This window comes from Tachypleus tridentatus, chromosome 8, assembly GCF_004210375.1.
Source record: "Tachypleus tridentatus isolate NWPU-2018 chromosome 8, ASM421037v1, whole genome shotgun sequence".
NCBI lineage: Eukaryota > Metazoa > Arthropoda > Merostomata > Xiphosura > Limulidae > Tachypleus > Tachypleus tridentatus.
In genome coordinates, this window is record NC_134832.1 from 129,680,585 (window position 1) to 129,692,660 (window position 12,076).

The 12,076-nt window shown below is 30.4% G+C and overlaps 1 protein-coding gene across 2 annotated transcripts in view; it reads left to right on the forward strand.

Moving 5' to 3' along the window:
* LOC143223482 (uncharacterized) overlaps nt 1–12,076 on the forward strand; it is a 130,116-nt gene that overhangs the window by 97,162 nt on the left and 20,878 nt on the right. Inside the window, exons 7-11 of one of the 2 annotated variants that reach the window (XM_076451525.1) lie at nt 913–1,083; nt 2,607–2,725; nt 3,283–3,325; nt 8,130–8,692; nt 9,983–10,035. In XM_076451525.1, coding sequence (XP_076307640.1) covers nt 913–1,083; nt 2,607–2,725; nt 3,283–3,325; nt 8,130–8,692; nt 9,983–10,035 — 949 coding nt within the window. The remainder of the gene's footprint in view (nt 1–912; nt 1,084–2,606; nt 2,726–3,282; nt 3,326–8,129; nt 8,693–9,982; nt 10,036–12,076) is intronic. The other variant, XM_076451526.1, reaches the window with a different exon arrangement.

The window sequence follows — 12,076 nt, forward strand, 5'->3', positions numbered from 1 at the left end:
GGATAGGGAGCAATTTCTTGAAGAAATTTTAAGTGTAGCACTTAACAAACATCTAATTTTAATTGTAGGTCCAGAATTTTTATTTAGGGATGGTTCCATACCTAATTCTGTAATGATATAAGCTTATTCTGTGAATGTATGGTTATTCTTGAAGGTATCGAAGAATCGTATTTATTAAACTGAAGAAATTGACTGAAAGTCTTGAGTTTGTACTTGACTAAAATGATTATTTACCGTGATAGAAATTTCAGTCGACTTCTTGAACTTACGTGTTTTTCTAACATCATAAATGATTATTTACATGTTACTACTCTTGCGATAGTCCTTATAAAAGCAGGGAAATAATACTGTTTGTAGAAAAGTGTTCCATAAAAATTGATGTTAAATTAAATCATTGTACTCATTAAATATTAAGGTTTTTTATTATAATAGAATTGGCCTATTTTGTGACATTCCTCAACATTAACCCATTGAAGGTTACCGTGAATGGAGGTATTTTATTTCGTTATCCGTTTAATGTCATCCAAATGCATAAATTTTCACATTTTTTAAAACTCGCCATCTATTAAAGTAAAACATTTCTGATTTAAAAACTTGCAATAGACCCTTACAGAAAACGTTTATGAAGTAATATCATTGTGCGCTACAATTTTTTATGACACACTTTATCTCAGACTGATGGTTTCAGAGATAACATGTGACAGACAGTAATGTGATCTTTATATCGCAGCATCATTGTAGGTAACAAATGGAGTTCAATAAGCCTAAACGTCCTATTTCCGCAGATTTACGGTATTCCACACATACATTTCGCAACAGCAGGTAAAAATCAGGACTTTCAACTCATCCAGTTAATATATAAAGTTTCTACAATGTACGTATTGTGAAATGCAAAGATCTATACAATTTTAGAGAGAAAAAATGGAAAAAGTAATAACGATCACCAGAAAAAGAAAGGCGGTTTAGGAAGACTATTCAGAAACTTCGGAGCAAAGAAAGACAGGGATAAAAGTAAACGATTCCATGGGAAGAATGTATCAAAAACTTCTAATTTCTGGTCTTCAGCAAAACACTACAGTGAAGGTAATATGTGCAATTTTTATAGTTTTTTTCAAACAAACATATACAGTTACTGTAAAGAGATTTACATCGTTTATATAAGATAGTGCGGTAATCTAAGTATACTAGTATTATTACTACATACGTATAACTATTTACTATTTTCTTTTGAAAACATAAAATAGACGAAGTACCATAAGCTAACTTTTTTGCAATCATGTTGGTGTTAAAATATTATTATTAAATTTATATACACAGTTTATAACTCAAACTATTACTATACACAGAAATTATATCATAAAACCAATGTAATTTATCTGTCTTTCTGATAAAGCTACAAATGGGTTTAAAACTTCCGATAAGTAGTTGAGGTGAACTCTATCATTGGCAAGTAATGAAACTTAAATAGAATATTTCAAAATCCCGTCACAGTGGGCAACTTTCAAAAGTAATTCAGTAAAACAAAATTTTCCCTTTTTATGAGCTATAAATGTGCTAATAAAATCATGTCAAAGAGAATTATTGACATTTGAAAGACAGGATGTGATGAGAAGGGCGTGGAATGGGGTTTCATTTTTTTATATCTCAGTAAAGCAATGAGGTTAGAGGCTGTAAGTTTAGGTTATGACTCACAAAAATCTATACTGTAAGTATAGTTTGTGCCAAACTCAGGAGACCATATGAGGATAGAAAGAAAATTTATTTAGTTGGCTTCTTTTAATATTAAGAAATTAAAGCCATATATTAAAATTTGAATTGTAAACTACATTTTGATGCCAAGTATATCGACATACATTAGTAATGAAGTTGTTTAATTAAATTTTGAATGTAAATCAAAAGGTTGTGACAGCTGCTCTTTGATTCCCCATCATTAAACATATTGTGAAGTTGAACAGCTCATTATAGTAAGATAAGCAAAATACAGAGATTAATGCAACTGCAATACAAGTGGAAGAGGTTAAACATAAGCTGTAGCTGCTGTTTCTTTGGCTTTAGGAAACTAATGGAGCTTAAGTTGGCTTTGATGACTAACTTGGGAAATGCAACAGACAACTTACACAAAGAATTTGGTGGTCAGCCCAGCTCTCTCTAAGCTGACTTACTTATGTACCAGTAAAAATAAAGAGGCAAGATTTAGGGTTTCTGGTGATACAAGGTTGACTTCACCATGTATTAGACATTTTGAGTGAAACAACCCCTCCAACCAGTTTATACTGACTTTTTTTCTGACAGATATTGATAGTTTAAAATGTCTATGTTTATGTGAAGTCAACCACAGAATAGCATTGGAATCTTGAAAATGGGTATACTATGGAAAACAGGTGCATAAATGATGTTGTATGGTATACTGCATACAAGGTTTAGTATGTTGTCACAAAGTAACACAGCAGTGTTACCAATGGAGCTAATGCACAGTTAAGTGTCAGATTTAGACAGGGTTGCAAAACCAACACAACTCAGTTTAACTGTGTAATACATCTTCTGTTCAAACTTCTCATTGTCTGTAGTATCATGAATATTTTTTATTTATTTATTTATTTATATAGCAATGCAACGATTACCTCAGTCCCAATTAGATGATTTATGGATTGAAAATGAAAGTACCTTACACCTGATAAGAATAGTTCAAGAAGGCTACAGGACTATTGAACATACTGCTCAGAAGGTAAAGAGGTTTCATGCTACTTGAAATAGTGTCTTTACATTTGCATCTAGTATTTTTTGTTTTGTTTTTAGGAAGAAGTTTAGTGTTCAGGAAGATGAAACTTTAATATAGCATAACTGATGTTTTACCTAAAGTTGATGTAAAGTGTCAAGTTTACTAAAGTTGGAAGATGTTTGTTGCTGTGAGATGGTACATAATCATGTATATTTGAGTTTTTGATTCTACAGAAATTCAGTATATCTTAAATATTTCAAGAAGATGGTTAGCTGTGTTCTTCAATTCAGCCTAACTTGTAGTTAAAAATCGTCCCCTCATTCAAAAGATTTGATTTAAGAAATGTTTCACAATAAAAGTGTTTTTTCTCATATCCTAGCTCTGTTAGCATGGCAATCACATATTCATCTCTTTGGTTTTGAAAGTTTATAAGTAGAAAATGTATTTCAAATAAATATTATTAAATTAATTTGATTAAAGTAAAAACAGATTTTGATATTAAAGTACTGTAAGAAAATATTAATTTCCAATACTAAAATAATAATTTTGAATGTAACTTTCAGGATTTTTCCAAAGCTGAAAAAGGAAATGTTTTTTCACCTGCAGGTAATAATCATTATGTTACAACAGCATGTTGAAATAGGTATGCATGGTAACAGACATGAATATTGATGTATTTAGTATTACAAAAACAGTATTCACCATGAAAGCTTTATATTAAAACATACATTAATGTTTTATTTTAAAAGACTGTTTAATATACTTGAAAATGGCAAAAGTATTGCAGCATATCTTCATGGTTTATTTTAAAAACTATTTTGATTTACTTGAAACATCCAGTATGTATAATTAACAGGTCAGTGAGTTCATTTTGTTAAATAAATACTATAAGACACTTCAGTCTGCAGTGTTTTCAAGTAGGGCACAGGTTGGCCTAGTGGTAGAGCCCTGGATATTGGAGGTAGTGGGCCAAGGTCAAATCACTTTGTTACCACAAAATATTAGCATGGATGGCTGTTGTTCAAAATTATCCTTAATGAGAAATACCTTGATAGATTTGTAATAAATACCAAAATTCAAAGTTTTTGATATATACACAGCATACCTGAAATGAAAATAAGTTATTTTTAAGTTATTTATTTTGATAATAAACAACAACAAGTGATGAAACTTACATAATTGTTTTGGTTTTTGATTATAACTATAACAAAAACTAATTAACTGTTTCATGAGACTGAAATATCCTGATAACACTAAAAACAGTTTTGTGATTAATATATAAGGTTATGATCTTTCTCAATTCAATAAGACACTTTTCTTATCATTTATTTTGTACCCATGCCCTTAAGCTGAAATGAAATCCTTTAAATAAACAAACAAATAGTACTGTATCTGTAAGAATGTTTAATTGAAAGTTGAACTACATTTTTATGGTAGTTTTGTAATTTTTTTGGAAATGTTGTCTTTAATGCAAGTAATCAAAATTATATTTAACAATTTCTTTTAATAAATTAATACCTAGATGTATTAATATTTATTAATTAAAATCTTTAACAAACCTTTTAGACTATAAATTTAGTTTTTTTTTGAGAGATTATTCTAAGATTCAAGCAAATAACAAATTTAATTTCATCATAATTGTTAGTTTGTGTAATAAAAAATAAATTATTCATTAAAAGCTAATGTACAAATACTCCAGTTACTACATACAAAATGCCATATGCATTGTAAATGTTGGTAAATAGCAGGACTAGAATAATTCAAAACAACAGTGAACCACAATATTAGAACAGAAGAAATTCTGGTGAACCAAAGTGATAAACATAGACAAGAACACTGTTAAGTCACAGTATAGACATAAAAATTTGTAGAAAACAACTGTGCTAGACATGTTGAAAACCTTGGTATAGACAAATTTAAAACTCAGATAAATCACAGTGGCAAAATGTGCGACAGTTTTGTTATGTAAGAAACTGAAAATTCATTCCAATAATGGTTCTTGATATGCTGGAAATTCTGGAAAAATAGTAGTTCCTGACACCTGAAACCTCATAAAAATCATAGTTCCAGGAACACTATTCATCCTAGCAGATAAGCAATTGTTAGAAACACACTGAAATCCTGTTTAAACTTGTTAAATGCACTGATAATTATGGCACAATAGATACAATGAAAACTTTAGTATGAACTTCCAGCTCTATACCATGTATGTTGTTAAGAGTTACTTATTTAACAGAAAAGACATCATGCTAAATGGAAAAACATTTCAATAACAGAGGTGCATATTTTAAACATATATGAAAATAATACTTGAAACATTGAATGATGATTAACGTGTACTTCTTTACTGTTAAGCTCCTTATGACAGTAACAAGGTTTTGTACATTCCCAAACTATAAAGTGAAATAATAATTTCAGTATATGGGAGGTCAAGCCATGTCATGTATAAAAACATATATTTAAAATATATTGTTATTTTGGGTTTATAAGCATAAACAAGGTATAAAAATATATATACATATGTATATTAAAGACCAGAGGCATTATATTGTATTTAGGAACAGTATTTAATTTGGGATGGTTGATTTTGTTTTTCAGATTAAATACTTTTTCCAGTAAAATCTTATAACACTATCCTGCTGTAAGTGTCTGGAGTCCTGGACACTATTTAAAAAATTCTTGCTTCTTATGAGCTGCAAGTATAAATAAAGAGATGTACCAGATAGATAGAAGAAACATTATCAAAGGGGGTGCAAAATGTTAACATTTTTGGAAATTGTAGAACTTCAGAGAAGCAGTTACAGGTTGTTGGAGCTTAGGATGTCAATATCTGAAACAACCATGATGCTTGGTTAATGTGATTTACTCTCTTGAGATTATTCAATGGTATTGAGAACTTGATGACAACAGAGCAATATTACTATTGTTTCACAGCTGGATTTAAAAAATCTTTAATATGCAAATTTATATTTTGTTGCATTATAGTTTCAGGGAGTGATGGCAAGATATGATTTAGTGATATATATTTAAATATAAAGGGAAAGTTAAATATGTAAGTTAAAACTTTAACAATCTTATAACTTTGTGGCTCTGTTTCAGGTAGTCTGTACTTTAACTTTTGTTATTGACAATGTAAATACTGCTGTTGTATATGAAAAGCACTAGTGACATTCACTATTTTTTTTCGGTAAGAAAGGTGTCTGAAGGCACAGAAAGAAAGCAAACTGCTCTAGGCCAGTGTTTCCCATCATTTTGGATTTCCCCCACCCTTAAATTATCACAAATCACAAAATTGGAAGTAGAATGAAAAAAACATTATGATTTGCCTATAAATATTCTGTTGTGAAATCCCATGGACAAGCAAGATGTCTGTGATGTACTGCTTGGACTGCTGCTGACTAAAGACTGGTGGTTGAGAAACACTGCTTGGCACAAGATACAAGTAAAGATGTTTGGAAAAGCTTTCTTGAACATGTAGTTTTAATGTTTGCTCCCATTTTTAGTTCTCAATGAATGATATTGGTAATTTTTTGTAGTCAAATGCATGATAATGAAATGATAACAAATGTAATAATTAAACTGAAAAGCAAAATCATAACCACCACCTATAAACTACAGCTTGATAAAACCATGATTAAAGAAACCAGTGTTACAACAGCGATCTTCCATTGCTGTTGTATAGCCTTAAGCACTGGTTACAAAAACTTGCTATGTTCTTTCACTCATCAATGTTTAGTAAACTCTTCAACATGTTTTCTCTATAAGTTAGTTTTTGTTGAATGTTGGCAGATGTAGAAACTGGATGTTTTTTTGGGAGTGATAAATGTAGTTTTAAGAAGGTTAATACATAATTCTTTACTGTAAAATTATATATTGAAACATAATTTATTCATAAGTCATAATAACATCAATCAGCCTCTGTATATTACATTAATGTTGTTGCTGACACTAAATATATAATTATCACAAAACTTCCAGTAGTGTTTGCAAATGGAAAAGACAGCAAATAACTTATTCTTCACCCTGTTTAGGAAAACTGTGTTGCTCAACACATCATTTATTTTTAAGGAATTAAAAATTTCCAAAATCCCAAGTAAAATCTATAAAAAACATTTATTAGACTTGTGTTAAAGTGTTACAAATCAGCCTTTTAACAAACATACAGCAACTTTAGTGCAGTTAATCTATTATAATAATACTTAGCTTTTGACTGTCCTGAAAATGCATGCACACCTTACTATGTATGTGCAGATGAGTGCACATTTCATTTCAAAAGATGTAAACAAAAAAAACAGATGCAAGTATACTTTAGTAGACCTGTTGTACAACAACATGTTAAAAGCTTTCTTAAGAGTAAAAAAACTTAAAAACTGATACTCATTTGGCACAATGAAAGGTAAAATCTTTATTATTAATTACAGCAAGCTAGTTTTGGTAACACAGTTACTATCACCAAGGATAGTATCTTGAGCATTAACATAGACAATAATAAGGTAACATAGGTTTTTGTATCTTTTACTCTTGGTATAGTAGCACAGGGTGCCTGAAAAGAAATTACAATAAAAGCTCATCAAATTTTTAAAAATGTCTAATGTTATGTCATAGAATAGCATTATAAGTTTATTGATAGTTTTAAGTGTGGTACTGTTTAGCTCTAACTAAACTAAAGAAAAAATCATGCAAAAGTTACTGTGTTGATTTATCTCTATCAAATGTAGGCCATACTTAATAAAAGCATACTTAATGTCAGGCCTAACACAAGTGAACTTATAGATTTGATTGTCTCAGATTAGAATCCATTTGTATTATTCTAGATATATGTGTATTTAAGGAAGTTATGCCATAAAGATTCTAATTTAACTCCAAATGTTTTGCAGGTCTTTTCTAATATAGTTGTGTAAGGATAGATATCACCTGTGAGGTTTGTGCTGCATGCTTTCCATGCATATAATACTTTGGAAGAACTGGAATATAAATTGCATCGTTTTGTTTGATTCAAAGTTTATCAACAGGAAATTTTAAAATTTATGGAGTGACTCAAATTTGAAGTGATAGACTGATTGCAATAATATGAACATTATACTGTTAAAAGTTTGATTGGGATGTTTCAGTGCTTATGTCCTTCATTCTCCTCATTTAGTTTGAGACAAGTTTACAGATTATCTGTATATCTAAGTTCAATTATATGTTCCAAGAACCACAGCAAAATGTTTTGATCTACTGAGAAGTGTGTTGCTTTAGCAGGATACTGGCTCCTCCCACCATCTGTGACTACATGTATAGATACTTGTGATAGGACAGTGTATTTTATGGACCTATTACATAGTAGTTTATAATTTAAAACTCTTGATATAATAGGATTTTTTTCAATCTAGATAGTCTTATCAAATGTGTTCTGCTATATTTCCAGATATCATACGGTCAGATAGTGACTATCTGCCTGTTGGTCAATTTGGTCATTTAGTCAGAATCTCCTACAATGCTACATCAAACAGCAGACCTGTTGCTGAAGGAAATGAAGTACCAAAGTGTTCAAGCAATGATCCAACTAAAACGATTAATTCCAGTTGTGATGGAAAGTGTGGTAACATAATGTGTAGTGTAAAAGCTGATCCTAGTCCAGAGTGGCCACCAGATTTGCCAACTCGGTCCTTTCTTTCAACACTCACACAGAAAATCCCTGAAGAATCTTGTAATGACATAAAGAGTCATTCTTCCTCTTCTGCTAATTACTGTTGCAATGACATATCAAAATGCACTTATGACACTCATATAAACAATAAGCTCTCTACTAGTCATCCTCAGGATTTCCCTGTTTTTACTGACACCATGGTTAAAGCATTATCTTACCCTGAGAGAAAACAATGTGAAAAGCTGCCATTTTTAAATGAATTGGAATCAACATTTGATATACCATCACTAATATTAAACCATGATAAAACTGATGTACCAAAACTACTTGGAAGTCCTTCAGTAAGTACTGCATTATCCTTACCAATATTAACCATGATAAACTGATATACTAAAACTATTTGGAAGATCTTTAGTAAGTACAACATTAATTACCATTGTCAAACAATGATAGAACTGGATTTTGTTATGCAAAAGTGACCTAACTCACAAAATCCAAAAATGACTTTTTGTATTTTCTTGACTAACAAATGCTAGTGTTTCTTGCAAAAATTATCTAAATGCAATCCCTTTAGACTGGAGAGTTCCAACCCACACTCATGCTGTTGGGGATTTCAGTTATGCAAAAATGACCATTGTAAGTTAAATTATTTTTGTAGAACAACATTTTAAAAATGATAAAAGTAAGGTGTTGAATGTTCTGTAGTTACATGTGCATGTAGATATACATTTCTATCTCATTTATTTCTCATTTATTATCACACATTTGTTCACTTTTATGGTATATGTATGTACCTTCAAGGTTAGACAGAGTAAAATAGATGATGTGGACAGTTCTGATGGAGAGTTGGATTTCCGTAATTAGGAAGACTAACCTTACTCCCTTCATCTCAAGTGATACAACAGTAGCCACAAATTATTAGAATGAAAATATTTGTTTGTGCAGTTGTTGTTTTTAGTAAATCTCTGTGAATGTATTGAAATTTCAATTTATTTATTATTGTTTCTTGACATTTAAAAAAAAACAACCCTAATGGAAAATGTGCTTTAAGCAAAAGTCACCTAAGCCACTAATTGTCATTTTTTTAATAATGCTGAGTAGTTTAGTGGTACAAAAATATTAAATCCTTACAAGTAACAGTGATGTCTATTGATTAAAACTGGAACATACATTTGGTATTGATCACTGTTTTTTAAAAAAAACAAACTGAAATGGTTTGATCATTTACTCAAGTTCATTATTTGTGAGTTAGGTCACTTTGGCATCACAATGTCCAAGTAAGTACTACATTATTCTTATCATTGTTAAACCATAATAAAACTGATGTACCTAAACTACATGGAAGTCTTTCAGTAAGTTCTACATTATCTGTGCCAGTGTCAAACCATTTTGAAACTGATGTACCAAACAAAATTATTTGGAAGTATATTAGTAAGTACTGCATTATTCATACTAGTGTCAAATCATGATGAAACTGATGCACCACAACTACTTGGGAGTTTTTCAGTAACTATTACATTATCTATACCAAACCATGATAAAACTGATGTGGAAATTCAACAACTGCTAGAGGACAGTTGCTGGTATAGAACAATTGTCACCTTTTTATGTTTACTTTTTTGACTTGACAGGTCACGAGCTTCAAACGAGCTTTAATGAAAGAAAATAAAACAGAGCATTACAAGTGAGTTATAAAATTAATGTATATGTTATTATATAACACTGAGTATTACCAATGTAATTACTAAATAGAAATTAAAGTTGTAAGTGGCTTTTTTTGATAAAGTCTAGACAATTCCTCTTTAAAGTACAAGCATTAAGTTTTCTTTGGGATATTTGAATTACTTGGATCTTTTGAATGGCAGTTGCAGTATACAGGCAGTTGCCCTACAGTCTGCTAATGTACAGAACACTACTTTGAAGTCCTTCAGTAAGTATTATGTATCCTTACAATTGGTAAACCATAATAAAACTGAAGTACAAAAACTATATGGAAGATTTTTTGTAAGTAGTATGCCATCTGCCCCATGATAAAACTTTCAACTTATTCATGAGGCCAAAAACATAGTCTAATAATGAGTAACACAACCAACAGAAGTTATAAATAATATTTATAGAAATTTTTAAGATATCCATTTCATTTTCAACAAATTCCTACTGAAAATGCTTAACAATATTTACAAACATCAAAATGTCTGTACAATCATAACCATTTGTATTGAGAATGTTGAGGCTCAAATGAAGACAAAATAGAAAGATAAGTAAATGAAGTGAGATGTAAACCCAGAATAAATAGGTAGGTAAATATACCTAATTATTTAATGAAAATAAATTAAAAACAGTCTTAACAGTATATGAAATATTTAACTTGGGAAGTACTAAATCTGTGTGGCTCATAGCTAAAACTTTTAAGTCTATTAATAAAATTAATTATTTGACTGTGTATGTGGATAACAAAAGTACAGGAAGATGAAAAGAAAATTATTAGTTTTTTAGGAAAGACCTGTGAGTTTATGAATATATATACACACCATAAAATAGCATTTGGTTTTTGCCAATACAGACATAACTGTAGAAGATGTTTAGGGACAGGAGTACATTTTTCATTGCTACAAGGTTGGGTGTATTCTTATGTTAGCAGCACAGCTACTCATTTTAGCAAAAGCACGTGGAGTTTTTCTTTCAGAATTGGTGTGGTATTCAGGTACACTTGACATAAAAGCCAAAACCATCCTTAAAAATCTTAGTTAAGGATTGTTAAACAAAGAATAAATTTAACAACCACAGCAAAAAAATAAATGAACCCATGTGGACAAACAATATTATTATGAACACTAATACCTAACTTATCAAACTGCGAGCTGGCTTCTAATTTTGTGTCATTATTGTCTGGCTGCTGCAACTGAAGCAAGAAAACTAAAGCTAGAACATAGAAATACTACACCTTTATACTAAGCCAAAGCCTTAATAAGGAATTGCACAAGATCATTGGTTAGATACTTCAACCAATAGCTTGCATTTAATTCTAAGCCATCCTCAGATCTTACAAGTTTTGTTATTGCCTGTTTTAATAGGTAGCCTGCCTTTAAGTCCTTACAAAAATGCTTGGATGTCAGTTTGAGATTTAAAAACAAAGGTCTCAGTATGTAGCCTTACATCTATAAAAGGATTAGCACATGTTTACAAGATCATGACATATCAACACAAATGTGGTTAACTACATGCAGGAATTGTACAAAAATATAAAAAAATTAATGAATATACCTGAAATTAATATTAGTTTCAGGTACAAAAATCACCACTTTACTTATCTCCAGATCTTCCCAGACCTGAACATTAACATTAAATGCTAATAATCGTGTCACAAAATTAACTTATATATATACACACACACACACACACACACACACATATATATATATATATATTTTTTAATCCTCATGTGATGCACATCGAACCACAACTACAAAAAGATAACACAAACTAGCTACCAAGAAATCAAAATAACTCAATACAATACTTTAAACTAACGATGAAAATACAATAAGTGAAAAATATAATACAGCATCAAAAGTTGAGTAGAAGATGGAAATCCCAGGGGTGGTGATGATAGACACTAATCTCTCATATAGAGACCAGTTGCCCACAGTAGATAGAAGAGAGTTCCTTTACTGATGTTAACATTGACCTGGTAGTATGCTCTCCTAATACTTTCCTATCTTTTG